We start from the raw sequence: 22,772 nt of genomic DNA on the forward strand, positions 1-22,772 counted from the left end.
TAACAAGCAGACCCGAATTTATATCCAAATGAGACCTGCTTCCTTCAAAGTCTTCACCTTAAGAGATTGGATACTTTGTCCAGTGATGCTGTGATCACTCAAAACACCTTTGGAACACCTCTCTTGGAAACATCTTCAGCATTTATAGCACTTTCAAGATCCTCTGTGGTAGTAGGTTTCTGGGGGTTTTTTTGTTTTGTTTTAACTTAACATTTATTACGCATGTATCTATCCCAGGCACCAAGCTGGAGCTGGGTGAAAGATAAGATAAATTGGACATTTACTGTGTCTCCAAGGAAGTTTCTGTTTGGTAAGGGAGATAAGATCTGGACCCCAGGACAATACAGGGTTAAGTGATAAGGCTGAGGTTGGATCTGATTTTTGGAAAAGGGCAGAAGTCCTTTGGTTTCAACTTCCCAACAAGGTGGATGACAGAGGTATGTGATTACACCCTGCATCAAGCCAGTGTGTTCTGAAGACTTCCAAACAGAAGCCCAGTGATACAGCCCAAATGCGATACAGTGATCTCCACAACTGGCACCGCTGTTGTAATCCATCACGAGAGTAAACCCACCAGGCGTGTTTAAGACCCAGACTCGCCACTTTCTGGCGATGCTCCTCCACAGACCGAGTTTTCCCAGCTCAATGGCAAGCTCTGAGAGGGCAGGTGCTGAGGTCTTCTCCTTCACTATTTTCACAGTGTCCGGTGGGCGCATAACAGATGTGGGATAAGGGTTAGACGCGTCTCCTGCCGCGCCACACGCCCGTCACTTCGGGCATCCTCTCCCCACGTGCGCCGCTCTCCGCGGTGACAGCGTCGCAGGTCCGCGCGGGGCGGAAGGGAACGGCTGAAAGGAACGTGCGGGGAGGGCACGCGTGTGCGCGCGGAGCTCCTGCGTCCTGGGGCCGGGAGCGGGGTCCCCGGTGGGCACGGCGGGGAAGGGAGCAGCTGCCCGCACGCCGGACGTCCGCCCTCGCCCGTCCTTTTGGGGCCGACGCGGAGGGAGAGGCGTGCTGGCGGCCGGGCGCGAGGCCAGAGGCCGGCCCGCGGGTCAGGGGGAAGGGTTCCGGCCTCGGCCGAGAGCGGGGGGCTGGCCAGGACCGGCGGGAAGCCCGGCCAGGGGAGGAGGAAGAGTCTGGGCCGAGATCAAAGGGGAAGCACGTGTGCGGGGCGGCAGCCGAAGCCGGAGCAGGACGCCGAGGTCGCAGCCTACAGTCCCCGCGGCCGCCCCCCGCCGGCGGCGCCCGCCCCGCGCCCGCGGCCCCTCCCCGCGTCCCAGTCTCCTCCCCGAGGGCTAGGGGCCGGGCCGCCACTCCCTCCAGCTCCCGCCCTCGGCCGCGCGCATCTCATTCCAGCCCTCATTCCTCACATTCCAGGCTTCCTCCTTTCAAACCCCAGGCCGGGGGCGGGGAGGGCCCGCAGCTCCCGGCTCCGCCTTGCGGCCGCGTCCCCCAGGTGAGTGGCCCCGCCGCCGCGCCCCTCTGCCGTTCCCCGGGCTCTCTCTTCTTCCGGCCTTGGACCTGTGCTCCGGGCCCGCCTCCCCCCCCCCCCCCGCAACGACTTCCCTCCCTTCCGCCCTCCTGCGCGCGCTCGGTGCCCCCGGCTCCCTTCCTCTCCCGTTGACTCACGCCGCCAGGAATAGGGATCGCCCGTGCTTTCCCGTCAGTCCCCTTCTGGGAAAACTCCTCCCTCCGCGAGCCCCGCTCCGCCCGGCTCCGCGCATCGGCCACCGCGCGCCGGACCCCGCGCACCGACTACCGCGCACCGGGCACCGCGCACCGAGTATCGCGCGCCGGGCGCGGCGAGCTGGGCTCGGGGCGGCGCGGGGTCGGCTCCGTCCCGCGACCCGCCTTCCTCCCTGCCCAGCCTATCGGCCCCGGGTCCGGAGCCCGGGTCTCCGCTCGCTGACCCCGCGTCGTCCCTGCAGCGCCCTCGCCGGCCTCCCGGGACCTCAGCGGAGCCGCGGCTGGAAGAGCGGCGCCGGGGCGGACTCCGCGGGACTGGCCCCGCGCGCCCGCCCACCTCCCCGCACCCTGGGACCGGTAAGGCGGCGGCGCGGGAGGAGCTCTCACCCGGCACCGGACTGGGTGGCGAGTCGGGCACGTGGAGGCGCGCGGACCGCAGGGCCGTGGTGGGCGAGAGGGCCGGGGGGTGGGGGGAAAGGGGAGCGCGCGGAGCCGAAAGGACCCGAGGCGGAGCCCAGGACGCCGGCGGCAGGAGAGACCCGGCACCCGCGCCTCTTTTCTGCTGGGCGCCTCTCGGGCTCGCAAGGAGAGCCCTGGAGGTGGGTGCCTTGGCGGTTTGCAGTGCCGAGGCTTTGCGAGAGCGGAGGGGACCTCGGCAAAAGGTCCCCGCTCCCCAGGGCTTGAGAAGCCTGGTGCGTTCTACCCTGGGGACCAGCGAGTCTGGGAAGCAGAGCTCCCAGACCCCGAAGTGGATATTTCCCAGGCGGGTGGGCCGACCCGGGACTCGCGCCTCCGTGCACTTGTGTGTCAGGGGGTTCGGGCCAGACCCGGAGGGTAAGTGATGAGTTCACGTGGCGTCTGGCTGTCCTGCCTCCTTAGCTTCGAGTGTATGTGAGGGTGACACCGGCTCACAGATGACTCACCTGGCTTCCAGGAGGCGGATTTGTTTGTGTTGAACGGGAGCGCGTTTCCACTCAAGAAGAGCGCTGTTTGTCTGAGAGCTGAGTGTCTCTGAGGACTTGCGAGACGCCACGTCTCTCAGTGTGCGTTTTCCCCGCGAGGATGTTGTTCCCGGGCGGGACTGTCCTTGCTCCCTGCCGAAGCGGGGGCAGGAGGCAGTGTCCCTGGTGGTGTGTGTACGGGAGTAGTTGGCTGTGGGAGTGTGTGGCCCTCAGGCTCCACTCGCCCTGGACCCGCGGAGCTGGAAGGAAGCTGTCCACACCTGCCTCTTCCAGGCAGCTGTCTTTCTAGGGAGGTCGGTTTTGTTCTGCCTGGGCAGAAAGTTAGGGGAAGTTGAGATTCTTGCCTTTCGTGACGTAGTGAGATTTGGGGATGTTTGTGGGGTTGGACCCCCCAGAAAGAGACCATTTTGAATCTTGAGATTTGTGTAAACAGTGCTTTTATTTTATTTATTTATTTTTAACTTTAAAATTTTTTATGCAATTTTTAGAGGTAACTTTCCATTTCCAGTTACAACAAAATATGGGCTCTGTTCCCTGTGTTGTACAACACATCCTTGTAGCCTATGGTACACTCAATAGTTTATACCTCCCCTCCCCCGCCCCGAAATTGCCCCTCCCCCTCCCCACTGGTAACCACCAGTTTGCTCATGTCTATATCTGTGAGTCCTCTTCTTTTTTGTTATATTCACTAGTTTGTTGTTTAAATTCCACATGTAAGTGATATCACACAGTATCTGTCTAGACAGTGCTTTTAAGTTTGGCCCCAAGAACAAGGAGGAATCGAACTACTTTCTCCTGGTCCAGCTCTCCTTAGAGCTGCTGGGATAGTCAAATGGAAGAATCCTCCTCCTTGAAGACTTGCTAGACCAGGAGGCACTGTCCTGAGCATTGCAAAGATGCCTTCGTGCCAGCCTGGGAGGGAAGGCTGCCTCTGATTTGCAGGTTGACCTGTGAGGAGAACCTTGCGGGTATCTCTGTTTCCCCATCTCCTCCTTTCTGCTTTGCTTTCTGTTTCCTCTCCATTGGGGTTTCTCCATGTGAGACATTTTAGAGGAGGGAGCTGGGTAGGGCGAGAGCCACAATGCCCAGGAGATTGGCCGCAGTGTGAGATTGACAGCGCGTGGTGGGGGGCTGACCCCTTATCGAGTTCTTTCTTCATTCTTACAGCCGGATGCTGTGGACATAATGTTTATGGCTTCTTGAAAAGAAAGGAAGGGACCAGACACTGCCAGGGGGTGGGGACTTGCCGCCCCTCCTCCACGCGCCCTGAGGACACAGGTGTGCTGCTGGGGGCCACCTCCCCCCTCACCGGCTCAGGCCAGGTGTGGGTGAGGCTTCGAGGGAATCTGGTCTAAAGATGGAGTGGCGCGGGTTCAGGTTTGGGGTCACACGTACCAGGGTATAAATCCTTGACAGTTATTCGCTACTTTGAAGACTTCAGGCTCGGTTTCCTGATGAGTAATATGGGAGGAGTTCATTAGTATCTGTCGGAAAAGTTGGTGGTGACAATGCAGTGTTTGCAGAGCGCCTCGCACCGTGCCTGGCACAGCCAGAGGCGCAGCAGCCAGTGCTTCCTAAGCCTGTTTCAGCGTAGAACCCCTTTATCCTGGGAACGTCTCTGAACACCCTTTGCTAAACCCTGCCCTGCCATTCATGGTTATTTACCAAATGGCTTGAGTGTTTGCTGTACGCGGGGGCCCTACAGGCTTCTTCCCTCAGACTTAGGAACCAGGGTCGCTAGTGGCCCAGGTGGAGGTGGGAGCCCGGCTCTGTCGCCGCAGAGCACAGGGTCCCCAACTCCTATGTTCTAATTACCATCTTGCCTTGACCCCAGGGTGAACTCGCTGAACATTAGTGAACTCTAATGTCAGCACCTAACTTGCTCATTTTAGTTTTTTTTTTTTTTTTTTTTTGCCGTACGCGGGCCTCTCACTGTTGTGGCCTCTCCCGTTGCAGAGCGCAGGCTCCGGACGCGCAGGCCCAGCGGCCATGGCTCAGGGGCCCAGCCGCTCTGCGGCATGTGGGATCTTCCTGGACCGGGGCACGAACCCGTGTCTCTCAACCACTGCGCCACCAGGGAAGCCCACTCGCTCATTTTAAAGATGAGGAGCAGCCACTACAGAGAACAGTATGGAGCTTCCTTAAAAAACTAAAAATATATGGTCCAGCAATCCCATTCCTGGCATATATCCAGAGAAAACTATAATTCGAAATGATACATGTACCCCAGTGTTCATAGCAACACTATTTACAATAGCCAAGACATAGAAGCAACTTAAATGTCCATTGACAGATGAATGGATAAAGATGTGGTATATATATATACAGTGGAATACTACTCAGCCATAAAAAAGAATGAAATAATGCCATTTGCAGCAACATGGGCGGACCTGGAGATTATCATGCTAAGTGAAGTAAGTCAGACAGAGAAAGACAAATACCATATGATATCACTTATATGTGGAATCTAAAAAATGGTACAAAAGAACTTATTTACAAAACAGGAATAGACTCACAGACATAGAAAACAAACTTATGCTTACCAAAGGGGAAAGGGGTGGGGGAGGGATAAATTAGGAGTTTGGGATTAGCAGATATACACTGCTATATATAAAATAGATAAACAACAGGACCTACTGTATAGCACAGGGAACTATATTCAGTATCTTGTAGTAACCTATAATGGAAAAGAATCTAAAAAAGAATATATATACATACACACACAAAATAGCTGAATCACTTTGCTGTACACCTGAAACTAATACAACGTTGTAAATCAACTATATTTCAATAAAAAATTTTAAAATGAAGATGGGAAACTGAAGCCCTGCTGGGACAGTAGCTTGCTTAAGGTCCTACAGCTGGGGAGTGGCCCAGCTGGGACTGGAGTCCCCCCTGGTCCATTCTGGTCCATTCTGTCTCCTGCGCCGTCTCCTGCTCTGTGGGTCCCAATGCCCAGACTCCTGGCCACCTTCGTCTAACAGTCGTGGAGGCTGGCGCACTGTGTCTGGGGATGTCTCCAATCTTGTGGCTCAAAGTCGTTGGGGCAGAAATACTCCACTCCTTCCAGCAGAAAGCGCAGAACCCTGGAATCTGAGAACGACCTCTGGAAAGGGCGGGGCCCTCAAGAGGTCTTTAAAATGCACCCTCCTTTCTCCTAGAGGGTCTGCTGGTAGAGGAGGGTCCCCCCGTGTTTCCAGGTCCCCTGGGATGCAGTGGCACAGCCTCCACGTGCCTCCAGCCCGGTCTGCACTGGTGACTGACTGTCACACAGACATCCCTGTCTGAGGCTCCTGTCCCTCTTCCCAGTCGCAGTGGGGGACGTGGTCACCCCGTGCCTTCCTGCAGCCGATGTCAGGCCCGGGTTGCCTGCCTTCCTTTGCCCCCTGTGACCCTTTGCTGGCAGGAGTTGGGACCACAGCTCCCTTTAAGGCTCTGAAACTGTAGCTGAACAGCTGCTGTCTGGGGGGGCCCCCCTTCCTCCTAGGGTGTGACTGGTTCAGGGGCCCAGGTGGAGGTGGGGCAGGGCTGTGTAGCCAGGCATCGTCTCCAGCTCCTAGGCTCTCATTGCAGCTTTGCCTTGACCGCTTCTGAAATGACAGTTCTTCGCACGCTTTTGGTTTTTCCGTGTAGGTAGGAGGGATATGGGCTTGGAGCCCTCGGCTGTAGCGACTGGCCCTTTGGGAGCATTTCCACCAGAATCCCAGCCCCCAGGGGCCTTGCGCAACATCCTCCAGCCTTCAATACATCAGGAGGATGGGCCCGGCTCCCTGCAGTGCGGACTGCCGAGGGTGGGCGGGCCCCCATGGGTGGGGACTCGGCTTCCTTTGACCCAAACTTCACTCGAACAATAGACTTCAGAGGAGTCACCAGGGGCAGGAAATGGGAGCTGTGCTGAGGCTGGGTGACCCCCGTGGGGGAGGGGATGCATATCCGGCCTGAAGGAAAGGCAGGGTGTTGGGGGCAGTGCGAAGGGCACTGGGGAGGGGCCGGTGACACACTGGGTGGGCCTCTCCTCTGCAGGGGCCCTGTTGACTCCGAGAAGCCTGAGCTGCTGGAGCCCATCCTCTGGCTGAACCCTCTGCTTTGTCTTCTCAGCCGAGGTGTCCCAGTGTCTGCTGGCCTGGCCCACCCCTGCCAGAACTGCGCTCCGTTCCCTCAAGCCCCCCCGAGATGTTTGCGTGAATCGTCCCGGCCAGGATAAAAGACCGGTCTTGTTCCTCCCCGGCTGATGGCCATCTTGGCGTTGAGCCTTGAGTAATAGTTGACTGGGCCGTGGGCAGAGCTCCAGGTGGGGAAACAGCCGGCCTGGGTCAGCTGGACAACAGAAAGGGATTTTTCTGAGCTACAGTCAGAGCGGGAGGACAACGGGGACAGGCTGGGGGGCAGGTGGCGGAATGCTGTCCGAGGTGGAGCGCCCTCATCTCTGTCAGGGTAGAGCAGGCCTGTGAGAGGGGCGAAGGCCAGCCTTGGACGAGGTGCGTTGGACCACCCTTGAGTCGCTCTTCCTGAGCTCAGGTGGCCAGATTCTCACAGCTCGCGTTTTGGGGACCTGAGAGAAGCTTCTGGGGTCTGGGAGGAGGTGAGGACGGCAGGATAACAAATGCTGTCCTGGTTCATGTCTTCAAGGGGGCAAGACCGGGGTCCTGAAGTGGCCGGCTGGTAAGCTTCTTATCCATCCCTGGCCACATTCCAGGTCAGATATTTGAACATACAGTCTGTGGGGACATCAGAAATGAAGTTGAGGTAACTAGTAGCCAACATGGGTTCACTCTATCTACCAAGTCGTGGGAAAATAACCTAATTTGGGTTCAAGAGAACTGAGTGTAAGCGGCTGAAAGACCCCCCTGGGTCCTGAGCTCACGCCACCCTGGGGCGAGGTCTCTAGTGATGTATGTCACGTCTTTTTTGGCTTTGTCCTCTATCAGTTCTGTGCATGTTTAGGATGACAAGCCTATTGGATGATAGAACCAGGATTCAAAATCATTTCAATTGACTAGAATATGCTGAGATTACGCAGAACCCTGAAATTAAAATAACTTTTCAGTTAAGATTAATACATGCTCATTATAGAACACCAGGAAAATAAAGAAATATGTAAAGGAGAAAATAAAATGGTACATAGTGCCACAACGCAGGGATGAGTACCGCTAATATTTTGGTATATGTGCCTCCAAACTTGTGTTCATGCAAGTCTATATATTTTAACATAATTGCAATTATACTCTATTCTTTTTTTTTTAACTACTCTATACTATAGAGTGAGTATATAAATGATTGAAAAACGTAATTTTAAGGATCTGAATAGTATTACATCATATGACAATACCTTATTTAACTGTGCTGTACTGGACTTTTAAAAAAATTGTTTTCAGTTTTTAGCCATTCAAAATAACTTGACATCCAGCAATATTAAACATGTCTTCATATCTCAAGATGAAACCTAAAAAGTTTACATGTAAAATCCTGCATTTAAGTTCAGAATATCAATTATATAGAATAGGAACTTACTGTCCATTCTTGTGGGGAAAAAAAAAACTTGGGGTTTTTGGTTGATGACGGAAGGGGAAGGGAAGTGAGCATTTATTAAGTGCCCACTGGATGACAGGTGTTATTCTAAACATCTCTCTCGACATGTCTCTTTTAATCTTCACAGCAGCCCTGCGAAATGGGGTTTGTTATTATTTTTTGAACCTCTCCTTTACGGAGGAGGAAGAAGCTACATGGAGATTAATGCAGGGTTTAAGTTTGTACCCGGGTCCATCACGCGCTTCCCTTTGGGCCCTGTGGTGTGCGGAGCCTGTGTCAGAAAGGCTTGAGTCCAGTGCAGTGCTCCGGCCACACTGGGAGCCTCCTCTGGTTTTGGAGGGCGGACACACCGGACCTAGGAAGCACTGAGCTTCGAGCATCTCAGCCGAGTTTGGAGCGGGGGTGGGTGCTGGCATTTCTCTCCCAGGAGGCAGCCCTCCTTGCAGGAACAGCAGATCCGTCCATGATTTCAGGAGGCAGGACCAGGTGGAACTACACAGAATTTCTGTTTCTGTGCAGAACTGGTTAGGGATGCTTCACCGGACGTCTCTGCGCTGCGCAGGATGGGAGGTGGGATCAGTTGACCTCTGGGGCCTCTGCCTCCCCCTTATGGTCCTGGCCTCAGTTTCTCCACATGTGGCAGGTGGGGGACCCCACTAGGCGAGGAGGGGGGTGTTTTCCCCCTTTGACCCTCGGGGAGATCCATCCAGCCGGAGGCGAGGCTGAGAGATGTGGGGGAAGGAGCAGTGTCCCAGCGGGTGGAGGATGCAGCACGGGGAGGTGTGGGCGGCATTGCCTGGCCCGCGTCACCCTCGTGCAAGCTGAGTGGACGGGCGTCAGGGTCAGGGGAAGATGCCCCGGCGTCGGGTAGCGGCTGTGCGCACAGACTCCGGAGCGGGTGCTGTCCGCTGGGAATGTGAAATTGTACGTGAGCTGGGAGCCACATTTAAGAGGCGAAAAGAAGCTAGTCAAATGAATTTTTTTAAACTTTATTTTACATTGGAGTATAGTTGATTAACAACGTTGTGATCGTTTCGGGTGTACAGCACAGTGATTCAGTTATACATTTTCCCATTAGGTTGTTAACATAATAGGAGCGGAGTTCCGTGTGCTGTACAGTAGGTCCCTGTTGGTCATCCATCGTAAATAGAGCCGTGTGTACGTGTCAACCCTAAACTCCCTAACTGTCCCTTCCCCCACCCTTCCCTGGTGAAATGAATTTCAACAATATTTTCTATTAAACTACAGTGTCTAAAATATTATCGCTTAACGTGTAATCAATAGTAAAACAATATTAATGAGATAGTTTACATTGTTTTTCATAAGAAGGGTTGGGATCCAGCCCGTGTTTTACACTCAACGGCACGTGTCTGTTGCGCTGGCCACACTTCAAGTGCCCACTAGCCATGGCCAGTGTTTGGACAATATAGCTTCACAGCCAGCCTGCCTGCCTGGGTTTGAAGCCCCTACCTGCTGCTCTTCAGCTATGTGGCCTTGGGCAAGTTTCCAGGCTGCAGTGCGTCTTATTTTCCCCTTTATTTTTTTTTTGGCCAAGCCACGCTGTTTGCGGGATCTTAGTTCCCGACCAGGGATCCAACCCATGCCCCCTGCAGTGGAAGCGTGGAGTCCTAACCACTGGACCGCCAGGGAAGTCCCTTATTTTCCCCTCTTATTAGTGGGGGCAATACTAATAACAGTGCCAACCCCATACGGTTGATGTGAAGATTAAATTAGGCAATATCTGTAAAGTGCTTGGTTTCTTTGCCCAGCACATATTAAACACTGTATAAGTGTTTATCAGGTAAATGACCTATAACTGGTCCTTAACCCCTGGAGAGGCAGTGCTGTGCTTGGGAGAGCCCAGCCGTATAGGGGCCCCGTGGTCCCTGGGGGTCCCTACCGGTGCCCGTAGTTCTACAGAGTGAAATGGATTCAGATCAGATGGGCTGATGGGTTGTTGCTGCACAGAGGGCCACCTCCTGGGAGAGATGCCAGCCCCCGATGATGGGACAGGGTCCCGTCCCTCAACAGGTGTGTCCTGAGCCTCTGTCTCCTCGGGGCTCAGAGCTGTGCTTCGTGGCAAGGAGGAAGAAAAGCGTCCTGGAAAAGCGCGTGACCTCGTGTTGACTCGGAGGTTTGAGTGCTTCCGACCACCCCCCCCGCCACGGAGCTCCGCCAGCCGCAGCAGCGCCAGCTCTCCTTGGCATCAGCCCCCTCTGCTTGCACCTGCCCTCAGTGGTCACAGAGCACCCACGGTGTGCCCGGCCTGTGCCAGGTGCAGCGGGGGGCACGTGGCAGGTGCTCAAGGAGCGTGCGATCCAGCAGGGGAGTCGGACTGAGTAGCGAACGCTGAGAGCCTGCGGGGTGCTTGAAGGGCTAATGAGAAGCACAGGCAAGGGACTTCCCTGGCGGTCCAGGGGTTAGGGCTCCGCACTTCCACTTCGCGGGGCACGGGATCCATCCCTGGTTGGGGAACTAAGATCCCACGTGCTGCATGGTGCGACCAAGAAAGAAAGAAAGAAAGAAGGAAAGAAGCAGCAGCAGCAGCAGCACAGGCAAGTGCAGAGGGGATGCCTGGTAAAGAGGATTCATCCTGAAGGGGCTGGGAGCAGTCAGGGAAGGCTTCATGGAAGAAGAGCCACTTGTGCTGGCTTTGAAGGATGGGTAGGTTTTTTTTTTTTTTCCCCCCGTAGGCAGGCCTCTCACTGTGTGGCCTCTCCCGTTGAGGAGCACAGGCTCCGGACGCGCAGGCTCAGCGGCCATGGCTCACGGGCCCAGCCGCTCCGTGGCACGTGGGATCTTCCCGGACCGGGGCACGAACCTGTGTCCCCTGCATCGGCAGGCGGACTCTCAACCACTGCGCCACCAGGGAAGCCCGATGGGTAGGTTTTTGACAGCTGAGTGTATACATGTGTAAGAGGGACAGAGAGAAGGAGAGAGGGAGGAAAGAAGAGGGCAGGAGAAATATCTGTGAGAAGACAGAAAAAGTAGTGATGTCAGGGCTGTGGGCATGAAATGACTAGAGGAGGGACCTTATGAACACGGTCCATTTTCTGGGTACTCTGGGTAGAATAAGGAGGACTTGTTAAAAGTTTCGTTTTTAATTTACATGCAGCCGAGTTTACTCCTTGTGATGCGTAGTCCTTTGAGCTCTGACACGTGCACGGAGTTGGGTGGTCGCCACCACGGTCAGGGTCCACAACCGACCATCTCCCCAGACGGCTCCTCAACGCTGCAGCCCCTTCACCCCATGCCCACCCTGCCCTCCCCTATCTGTTCTCACTGCTATGGTCTTGCCTCTTCTAGAACGTCAGGTGGAATCATACAGCGTGTAGCTTTGGGCTCTGCTGACTTCACTCAGCAGGATGCCCCCTTCGACCAGGTGGTGTGTGGGTCAGAAGTTAGTTCCCTTTCATTGCTGAGTCATAAGGACCCCGTTATAGGGAATTTTATGGTGGTCCAGTGGTTAGGACACTGAGCTTCCACTTCATGGGGCACAGGTTCGATTCCTGGTCAGGGAACTGAGATCCTGCATGCCATGTGATATGGCCCAAAAATAAAAAATACAAAATAAAGTAAGGACCCCGTTACATGGCATCCCACACTGTGCTTGGCCGTTTGCTGGTTGAAGGACTTTGGCGTGGTTTCCAGACTTTGATGATTTTGTAAAGCTGCTGTCGTCACTTTGATGATTTTGTAAAGCTGGTGTGCAGGTTTTTGTGCAAACACAGGTCTCCATTTCTCTTGGATAAATACCTAGGAGTGGGATTGCTGGGTCACGTGATACGTGTATGTTTAAAGCTTTAAGAAACTGCCAAACTGTTTTCCCACGTTCACCGTTTGGCATTTCTCCCAGCAGAGCGTCAGAGCTCCATCACTTGGTATCTTCAGCAGCACTTGGTGTTGTCAGGTTTCTTTCTGTTTTGTTTGTGCCATCCGTGTAGGTGTGTAGTAGAATCTCCTTGAGGTTTTAATTTGCATTTCCTTGATGGCTACCACGTGGAACATCCTTTCGGCTGCTTATTTGCCATTCATACAACTTCTTTGGTGAGATGTATGTCCAAATCCTTTGCCTATTTTTTTCATTCGATTGTTCTGTTATGAGAGTTCTTGAATATTCTGGATACAAGTCCCTTGTCAGATGTGTGATTTACAAATTTTGGGGAAATTCACTTAAGGAGAAAATCTCCAAAAGAAGATGCTAGGTGTGGGGTAAGAGTTTGGTGTCCTAAGCCTTGGCCTTTCTTCAGGGCAAAGGTGGGACCGGGTTGAGGTGGGAGATGGGGGTCCCCTAGAGAAAGACCTGCGGAAAAGATGAGGCGGGGACCGGGTCTTCCGTGAGGTCCCCACTCCTGGCGCAGCAGCTGCTTCAGAACAGGAGGCCCCGGTGGTGTCCCGCTGGCCAGCCTGGCCAGGCCCATCGAGAACAGCGAATGCTTGTGCACAGCCTGGGTATCAGCCGCTTACGTGGCCTGGTTTCCAAACTGGGTGAGCGTGCATTCTGGAATTGGAGGCAGGGACTTTGCCGGGTGGCCGGAGTAAGGGCTGGGGGGTGTGTGTGGCTGGTGCAAAGCGGAATCAGTGAGGTGGGTTTCTGGGTCAGGGTGGGTCTTCGCTGGTGTGACCTCAGCCTAGGATCTGAGGGCCCTGGGCCATTGGAATTTCTACCCTGGTGTAGGCAGGGTGGCTCTGAGACAGAAGGACATTCCTATGAAAATGACCCAGGGTTGGGTGGGTCCAGCCTGTCCCTTGCCTGTGTCCTGGGGGCCGTGGTGCTGCCAGATGCAGGGGTCTTCATTCTCTCCTGGGCAGGCCTTTCCCAGAGATGATTAGAGAGCGGGCAGAGCTGAGGATGGGGCTCGCGTGCTGCTCTCTGGGGCTCCCCCTGAGCCCTCGCCCTGCCGTGGCTCCCTGATGCCCTGGGCCCCGGGGGGCTCCTTCTCCCTGGTGGGGGGTGGGGGGGGCTTGAGTTGCAGGGGCACCGGTGCGGGCACAGCCCCAGTCCTGGCACGTGGGCACGGTCCTGCACTCTGGGCGCAGCAGTGTAGGGGAGGCCCAGCTTGCTCAGGCCCTGCCTGGGGATTCGCCGTCGGAGGGGTTTCCAAGACTCCAGGCCCTTGATCTCTTGTGAGATCTGGATTCCACAGGACAGGCCCGCCCAGAGGGAGCCCAGTGGGTTGGTGCAGTCCCTTGGCCTCCAGTACTTTTGTGACTTTTGCTTTATTTTAGAATCCTGGGAAGGACCCAGAGGAGAAATAAATGCAAGGCTTACTCCTCCCATAATTTTTTTTTTTCCAGCTTCCCCAAATGTATATTTATCTTTATTTATTTATTTTTGGCCACCCTGTGTGGCTTGTGAGATCTTAGTTCCCTGACTAGGGATCGAACCCGGGCCCTTGGCAGTGAGAGCGCCAAGTCCTAACCACTGGACTGCCAGGGAACTGCCTACTTTATTATTATTTTTTAAATGTATTTTATTGGAGTAGAGGTGATTTACAATGTTGTGTTACTTTCTGCTGTACAGCAAAGTGATTCAGTTATACATATATGCAGTCTTTTCCACCTTTTTTTAAAGTCAGTAGCCTTTGTTGTTATTATTATTTTTATCTTATTTTATTTTATTTTTAATTTATTTTTGCTGTGTTGCGTCTCCGTTTCTGTGCGAGGGCTTTCTCTAGTTGTGGCGAGCAGGGGCCACTCTGCATCGCGGTGTGCGGGCCTCTCACTGTCACGGCCTCTCTGGTTGAGGAGCACACACTCCAGACGTGCAGGCTCAGTAGTTGTGGCTCACGGGCCCAGTTGGTCCACGGCATGTGGGATTCTCCCAGACCAGGACTTGAACCCGTGTCCCCTGCATTGGCAGGCAGATTCTCAACCACTGTGCCACCAGGGAAGCCCTGTTGTTATTATGACTTTGAGCGGTTTTGGGTTTACATAAAAGTTGAGCAGAAATTACACAGAACACCCTCCCTCCTCCCCGCTTTCTGCTTTTTAACACCTTGCCCTGTGTGGCATATTTGTTACCTTGATGGGCCAGGATTGGTATGCTATTAACTAAAGTCCACAGTGTATATTAGGGTCCGCTGTGTGTGTGGTGTGTTCTGTGGGTTTGGACACATGTTTCGTCGCATGTAATGGTGGCATTACAGCCCCAGACGGAGTGGCTTCACTGCCCTGGAACTCCTGTGTCCCACCTGCTCATCCCCCCACTGATCTTCTGTTGTCCCCATGGTGTCACCTTCTCCGAATGCTGTGTGGTCTTTGTCCTACAGTCTGCAGCCTTTCCAGGTGTGGCTTCAGATGGGCCTCACTTAGGGATATGCCTCTAAGTTTCCTCCAGGTTCTCCCCTGACTTGATAGCTCATTTCTTTTTCATCGTGAATGATCTTCCACTTTCCCCACCTTTTCTCTTTGTAAGTGGGGACACCGAGGTCCAGAGAGGGAAAGTGTCCCCACGAGTCATGGCAAGGCTGAACGTGGGACCTGATTTCTTCTCCTCGTGAGATCAGAGGGGCTTCTGTGCTGCTCCATCAGGGCCCAGTGGGTGGGGCAGGGGTGGAGGGCCTTGGACACGCACTTCCTGGATGCCTTAGGGCCAGGCCCACAGACACCCACAGCCCTGGCCGCTGGGAGGATGGCTGGGAGGATGGCTGGCGGCAGAGCTGAGGGGGACGGGGTGCTGGAGCCCCGCCCTCATTAACCCCCGCCACCCCTCTGGGGTGGGTGTCTGAGGGATGGGCTGGGGGCCTGTATCTGCTCAGGAATCTTGTCTCCCCCTACTTCTCTTCGTCTCTGAGGCGCTCTGACCCTCCCTGTTGACCCGTCCCTCTGGCCTGCTTCCCTCTCCGCCGATTTCCTCCTTTCTGTGCCCCTCACTCTTCCTGCTCTTCACCTCCCCGCTGTCCAGGGGAGGATGCTTCTCACTGTCCTCGTCCCCCTCCCTCATCCCTCCATCACCCCGCGAGGAGCCGGCCAGGATTGATCCTGATCCTCAAGATAGCCCTGTGAGGAGGAGAGATCGTTCTCCCCTCTGCAGTGTATCTTCAAGGACACAGCCACAGAGAGTGAGTGCCTGTGTGCGGCCCAGCCAGGCCTCTGGCGCCGGGCTCCGCAGCGCCACCCTCCTGGCTGCCCCGGCTCCCTGCGGCTTTGGTTCCCACAGGCGCTCACACTGGGATGGACTGCAGGACCCCCTCCTTTTGCCTTCTTCCGTTTCACCCCCTCCCCATCCTGTCCTGTCGAGAAGCGAGGCATGATCCACGTCCCCGCTGAAAGGGGAGGGAGGGACGGGCTGCTCCAGGGCTTTGCCTGTTTCATCCCACTGGTCCTCCATCATCGCTCCACAAGGGGTGTCTGGTCCCAGTTTGAGGGATGAGGAAACAGGAGCTTCGGGAAGTGAATGGGTAGCTGCTCAGAGGCAGTTGTTAACCCAGGTCCTGGGACTTCCCTGGCGGTCCAGTGGTTAAGACTCCGCGCTCCCAGTGCAGGGGGCCTGGGTTCGATCCCTGCTCAGGGAAGTAGATCCCGAATGCCGCAACTAAAGATCCCGCGTGCCGCAACTACTGAGCCCATGTGCTGCAACGAAGACCTGGCACAGCCAAGTAAATAAATATTTAAACAAACAACAAAACCCAGGTCCTGTGACCCTGAACTTCTTCACGATAGACCAGACAGCCGGACGCCCAGAGCTGCGGCCTTCAGAGAGTAAGGGGCGCTGCCCGGCGTGGAGGACGGTGGGGCGTTTGGGCCTCATGACCTCAGGTTCTGGGTGGTTTCGGTATTTGGCCTCCAGCAAGCCCCGGCTGGCCTTCTGAGTGACACGGGGGCCAGCTTTGTCCAGCTGGCTGCCTGGCCCTGCCCAGCCCATCCGCTGTCTGGGGGTTGTTTCTAATCCTCCCCCTCCTTCCATCCATCCCGGGGGCTTGCCCGCCTTCTCTCTCTGCATTTCTGGTTATACATAGGCCAACCTCCTTTCTCTCCTGTATGTTGGGCTCCAGACTCCTGGAGTGACCCCCTCTCCCCTCTCCATCCATTTCTTTTTCCCTTCTATCTCCTGGTGACCCTTTTTAAAAAAATGTGGTAGGATATGCACAACGTAAAATGTACCATTTTAACCGCTGTTAAGTGTACAGTTCAGTAGCATTAAGTACCATGTTGTGTTACATCCCCATCGGTCTTCAGAACTTTTTCATCATCCCAAACAAACTCTGTCCCCATTACAGAACTTCCCCCTCACCCCACACCCCTCATAACCTGTCTTCTACTTTCTGTCTCTATGGATTTGCCTGTTTTAGGTGTTTCATAGAAGTGGAATCATAGAATATTCATCCTTTATGTGTCTGGCTTATTTCACTTAGCATAATGTCCCCAAGTTCATTCATGTTGTAGCATGTGTCAGAATTTCATTGCTTTTTATTTTTATTTATTTTAATTTTTGTATCTTTTTGGCCATGCCGCATGGCTTTTGGGATCTCAGTTCCCCGACCAGGGATTGAACCCTGGCCCACGGCAGTGAAAGCATGGAGTCCTAACCACTGGACTGCCAGGGAATTCCCTTTTTTTTTTTCCCCCATTCCTTTTTAAAGCTGAATAATATTTCACTGTAAGGATAGATGACCTTTTGTTTATTCCTTCATCTGTTGAAGGACATTTGGGTTGTCTCCACCTTTTGGCTGCCTTGGGGCCTGTCTTTCTCCACCAGGTGTGATTTTCCCAGGGTCTCAGTGTCTATTGAAATCCTCCCCCTCCCCCCGAGATGTTTACCTGTAGTGGTTTAACATGTTACTCTCCCTGGTGCACTGGATTCTTGTCCTTCCTGATTCCTATAAAGTCACTGAGAACGTGAATTAGCAGGTACTGAACCAGTGTTCTGAGGGCAGACACGGGTTAGGTTCCTGTGAGGCTCTGGTCGCAACATTTTTGTCATCCATTTAATTCGTAACCTTGCTTTATGTGTGTTTCTGTTCAGAGACACCTAATTTAATATAGATTGTTGATTCATTAACATTGAACTCACGACCAACAGCACCACCACTCCCTCCTGGACAAGGCTTATCTAACGCGTGTATTTTCTCCATAAGGCACATCACGACCTCCTTGCACTTGGGGACACCAGGCAGCCCCCCAGCAATGCACTTGGGGGCCATTTTAAACAGTGAGATCAACAACAAAAAGACAAAAATGGGAAAAGCATGGCACTAAATAGACCGGGAAAAGGACTGACGCTTGTTTGGGGTCTGAGCTGAAACCGGAAGGCAGGGCGGGCTTGCTTGACCTCAGGTGGACCACGGGTGACGGCCGCTCAGCGCAGGGACGCGTCCGAGTGACCCGGAAGCACTGCCAGTGTCAGTTTGGGTTACGGATTCTAGTGAGTGAACGAATTTGCAGACACAGAATCTGTGACGGTTCTGTGGATAATAAGGGGTGGACTGTACTTGCATCGTTGCAGGGAGCCCTGGACCCGTAGACTGAAGTATGTTGAGGGCAGAACCATGTCCAAGTGACCTCATACCCCGAGCCTGGCATTCAGTAGGTGATTTCAGCTTTACTGAGGCATAACTGACATCTAGAACCGTAAGATACTTCAAGGGTCTGGTAATTTGACGTGCGAATACGTTGTGAAAGGGTCCCCTCCATCTAGTTAATGAGCACATCTCTCATCTCACATGTTTTTCTTTTGTGTGTGTGTGAGAACATTCAGCAACTGTAGTTACCATGTGAGACATTAGACCTCAGACCCTTCTTTCTTTCTTTCTTTCTCTCTCTCTCTCTCTCTCTCTCCCTCCCACCCTCCCTCCCTCTCAGCGTGGCACGTGGGATCTTAGTTCCCTGACCAGGGATCGAACATGTGCCCCCTGCAGCGGAAGCGTAGAGTCCCAACCACTGGACCGCCAGGGAAGTCCTCAGACCTTATTCTTAGAGCTGAACTTCTTTGTTCCCTTTTACGGACCTCTTCCATTTCCCTCCGCCCTCCGTAGATGTTGTGGTTGGACCGGTGTTGGGAATTAAGTACAGAGGCCTGGCCTCAGCCGGAAAACAATGTGCGTGAACTCAGAGGCCGTGAGGAGGCCAGAGGCTGTAGGGAAGAGGGGGACGGGGCTGGAGGGAGGCTGGGGCCCACTGTTCCTGATCTCCCCTCCTGTTCTTGTTTAAGGAATGAGGTCCGGCCAGCGAAGGCTCAGAGATGACTGCCCCTGCCCTCCCCACCCTGGCACCCCAGAGGTCTCTGTCTGCTTCAGTGTGTGCAGTATTTTGTGGTCCTTGTACAGTTGGATCCAGTCTCCAGAGTCTGGTCCGGTGGGACTAGCAGGGGTGATGATGAGAGAGCCATTTTTGTCCCAGCTCTGAAGTCTGTTGGGTGAGGAAAATCCACACTCTGTCCAGTGCAGTGCTCTGTGGGGTCTGTGACAGCTAAGTCAGGTTGGGCGAAGCACCTGGGGTTCAGAAACGAGACCCCACCTGCCCTGATAACCAGACCTCGTAGATGGGTCCTGCAGCCTGGAGAAGGATCCCTGTTCTGGGGTTGAGGCGGAAGGGGACCCACTCCCTTCCTCCCAGATTACTTAGTCTCCATGCCCTGCGCCCCCCCACCACCCCGACCATATCCCATATCCCACATCTTCATACCTGGGACTCATGTACCTGGAAGATTGGGATGGGTTCCTGGAAGGAAACCCCAAGTTTTCTTTTCCTTCCAGCTTCTCAGTTATAGGGGTTGTTGGGATGAAGAAGGTGCTTCTTCCAAAGGCCTCCAGGAGAGGAGCATCAGTGTTAAGGGCTGAGGCATCTGTGGGCAGGACGTGAGAACCCCATCCCGAGGGTGCTGTGTGGCTGGAACCTTTAGCCTGGATCCCCAGCTCTTGTTCTTGTAACTGGGCGGGAGCCTCAGGCGCTGTCCTCATGGTCTCTCCCTGACTTTCTGGATGACGCCAGGCAAGTCCTATAAACTTCCCTAGTTCCTTCCAGTCTCCATCACTTCCAGTCTGGGGGCAGGGCCACTGGGAGGAGGTTATAACATGTGTTGACGCCCAACGAGTCAGAGATATTGTGATAAAAAGGAAACGAGTAGTAGGTTTGTCCTTGACCGAGGACAGGGCATCAGTGGAAGAATTGACTCCTTAATTCAGGATTCTGTGTGCTGCCAAGTCCCCAGCTTGGAGCCAGGAGTGGTGGGGGACACGGATGTAGGAGAAAATCACGTCCTCACGTAGCTCACAGCCAGCACGGGAAACAGGTGGGCACAGGTGCGATCACTTTTACAGGACCAGGTGTTGCCACGTTCTCAGTGGCATGCTGGGGGCTCCAGGCGTTAGGGGGAGTCGGGGGAGCTGAGTGATCACGGATGGCCGTGGAGGGCTACTGAAGGGGGTGGGCTTTGAGAGCAGGAGACAAGTCTTGAGGATACCACAGTGGACCAGGCAGGGGACTAGGTCTGAGGTCACTCTCTTAGGGTGAGCTATTGGTCCTCCTTGAGACTTGGGTTCTCCATTTATAACCTGGGGATCACAGTTCCCTTCCTGTCCTGAAGGTGTTTTTGAGAAGCTTATTATTCTCATTATTAGAAAGATCTTGATAAAAGCCGGGGTAAGTTCCCGATTCTTTGGAAAAGTCCTGCGTAACCGGCCTCTGCGGGTCCCTAGGATGGAGCTGAGTGTTGTGTGGCCTTGGGTGGGCTTTTAGGTGGGGTGAGGCGGGGCCGGAGGCCTCCGGGGCAAGCCCTGGAGCCAAGTCGGGGATTATTTTTGTTCCTCTGCTCGTGGCACCTGGCCCAGGCTCAGCGATGCCATCTGTCCCCTCCAGCCCCTCCTGGCAGGGCCCCTGAGGGTCGCTGGGGGACGAGGAGGAGGCGCAGGGGGACCCTTCACTGGGCTGCTGTTGGCTTACCCTACCCCCTACCCCTTCAAGCCGCGGGCAGAGGCCGCGCGCGTGGGAGCTTTGCCTGGAGAGGGAAGCACCTGCCAGGCCCGGCCGTGGGCTGGCAGGGGTGGCGGGGGCGGGTTGTGGAGAGACCAGGCGGGCAGGATTGTGGGCTGGGAATGGCAGGCCGCACGGAGCTGGGAGCAGCTCCATTTCGGTAATGGATCCCGTGGCTCAGGGCCTCGGGTGACCCTCTGCCCAGCTCTCCTCGGGGCGGACCCAGTGTGGGGGGCCTCAGCAAACCTGCCTCCTGGAACAGGGTCTGGGCCCGGCTTCCCCCTGCCCACGAAGCCCAGCTTGCAGCCCAGCCCAGCTCATAGCTCAGCCCAGCTCCCAGCCCAGCCCAGCTCAGCTCCCAGCTCAGCCCAGCTCCCAGCTCAGCCCAGCTCCCAGCTCAGCCCAGCTCAGCTCCCAGCTCAGCCCAGCTCCCAGCTCCCAGCCCAGCCCACCTCAGCCCAGCTCCCAGCTCAGCCCAGCTCAGCCCAGCTCAGCCCAGCTCCCAGCTCAGCCCAGCTCCCAGCCCAGCCCAGCTCCCAGCCCAGCTCCCCACTCAGCCCAGCTCCCAGCTCAGCTCCCAGCTCAGCTCAGCCCAGCTCGCAGCCCAGCCCAGCTCGCAGCCCAGCCCAGCCCAGCTCCCAGCCCAGCTCCCAGCTCAGCCCAGCTCCCAGCTCAGCCCAGCCCAGCTCCCAGCTCAGCCCAGCTCCCAGCCTAGCTCCCAGCTCAGCCCAGCTCCCAGCCCAGCTCCCAGCCCAGCCCCCAGCTCCCAGCTCCCAGCTCCCAGCTCCCAGCTCAGCCCAGCTCCCAGCCCAGCCCAGCCCAGCTCCCAGCCTAGCTCCCAGCTCAGCCCAGCTCCCAGCCTAGCTCCCAGCCCAGCCCAGCTCCCAGCCTAGCCCCCAGCTCAGCCCAGCTCCCAGCCCAGCTCCCGCTCGGGGGAAGGAAGGGCCCAGGGACCACAGGCCCTTCTCTCCGAGGGGCCCACGTGGAGTCAGGGAAGTTGGGGCACCCTCCTTTTCATCTCCTAACTTTCTGGCCTCCGGGGCACCTTCTGTGTTTAGTGTCAGATCCCAGAAGAAAATCTAGGTGAAGCCAGGAGACACGACGCCGTAGGTATCATATTATTAACTAGCTAGTATTAATTATTATTAGGCTTCAGGGTTTACGGTGTATGTATCTAACTGGTCTGTTTAGGGCTCTAGGCTTTATGTGCAGCTTAGTAATAGTAAGGGTGACGTGAATAGCTCTTCCCGAGCACGGGCTCTGGGTCAGGCCCTGTGCAGTTGACATCTGGTCTTACCGACCATCGCATGGACGCCTCTCCAAGGCGGATCGATTTCCAGCCTCCTCTGAGCAAAGCCACAGGCGAGAGTCCGCAAGGTATGTTTAGAGGCCGCTTGGGAGAGTAGGGGGTTGGGCTGCGAGCCATAGGCACTGCCAGGGACAGAATTCACAGGTGAGCTGGTTGAGGCCCAGAGAAACGGAGGGACTCGTCCACGGTCACAGTGGCTTGTAGAACTGGAGTCGGAAACGGCGTCTTGATTCCCAGATGTCACGTTTTCATTTACAAGCCTCCAGAATAAACCCCAAAGGGATTTACATATAACTCAAGTTCTCCCTCTGGTATGCCCAAGTCCAGACATTTACTGAGATTTTCTTCTGTTTCCTAACACTAAACACAGAACAGTGCATACTCCCCACAGAGAAATCATTACACCAAATAGCCATTGATTTGTTCCTCCTTTTGTCCCCAGCGTGTGCAGTGTGCGGAGGATTTAGTTGAGAAAGCCAGCCCTGCCCTCGTGGGGTCTGCAGTGTGCTAAGGGGGACCAGTCACCCTGGGAGCTGGGGCTGAGGTACCCAAAGCACGGGGACCTGCCGGAGCACGGAGGGTGCCTCACCCAGACTGAGCTTGGGGCCATCCTCCCAGGGGAAGGGAGATTTGGGCTGAAACAGCTATACCCCTGAAACTAGCACAGTATTGTAAATCAGCTATTCTTCAATTAAAAAAAAAAAAGAAAAGATTTTGGCTGGACCTTAAGGATGGGTAGGAGTTGGCCGGGGGAAGGGGGGTGGGGAGGAAGGTCACCGGCAGCTCTGCCCTGTGCGGGGGAAGAGCTTGGCATTTGGGGTATCATTTGGGCAACTGAGTTTGGGGCTTGGGAGGGGCGTGCAAAGAAGAGGGAGGAGAGAGAATGGTGCAGACGGATGGAAGGTATGGCTGGAGAGCCGCAATCAGCGGATAAAGGGCCCTGTAAAATCCCATTATTTAAGAGCCCTGGAAAGATTTTAAGTGGAGGAATCGTGTGCTGTAGAAGCATCGCTGGCTGCAGTGAAAAGATTATGGAGTCTGGATGGGGCTTGCCCGGTCATCCAGGTGAGCACTGGGGAAGCTTTGGGTTAGGGCTCCAAGAGAGAAAGACAGGGTGTGGTCCTGAATTGCTGATGGGAGGTGAGAGGGAAAAGTCAAAATGCACTCCTCGGTTTTCTGGCTTCCTGAGAGACGGAGCAGGAGGAAAATTCAGCCACAAGTGGAAGGATGGGACTTTGGCCATGTTGAGTCGGAAGAGCTTTGGAGATGTCTGGTGATCGGTGGCTGGTTGCTATGCAGTCCGAACCCAGGGAAGATTCAGGATTGGGAATCATAGTGAGGGGTAAGCCATGGGTGAGGACCCCCCCACCCAC

The 22,772-nt window shown here is 55.0% G+C and overlaps 1 protein-coding gene across 1 annotated transcript in view; it reads left to right on the forward strand.

Annotated features, from left to right (window-relative positions):
* Positions 1–1,298: 1,298 nt before the first annotated feature.
* Positions 1,299–22,772, forward strand: part of TEAD4 (TEA domain transcription factor 4) — a gene marked incomplete at its 5' end in the record, with an annotated part of 68,002 nt that continues 46,528 nt past the window's right edge. The window contains 2 exons of the mRNA XM_060113382.1: positions 1,299–1,456; positions 1,868–2,043. Of these exons, the coding sequence (XP_059969365.1) occupies positions 1,299–1,456; positions 1,868–2,043 (334 nt within the window). The remainder of the gene's footprint in view (positions 1,457–1,867; positions 2,044–22,772) is intronic.

The sequence above is a fragment of the Mesoplodon densirostris genome, chromosome 11 (genome assembly GCF_025265405.1).
Source record: "Mesoplodon densirostris isolate mMesDen1 chromosome 11, mMesDen1 primary haplotype, whole genome shotgun sequence".
Lineage (NCBI taxonomy): Eukaryota > Metazoa > Chordata > Mammalia > Artiodactyla > Ziphiidae > Mesoplodon > Mesoplodon densirostris.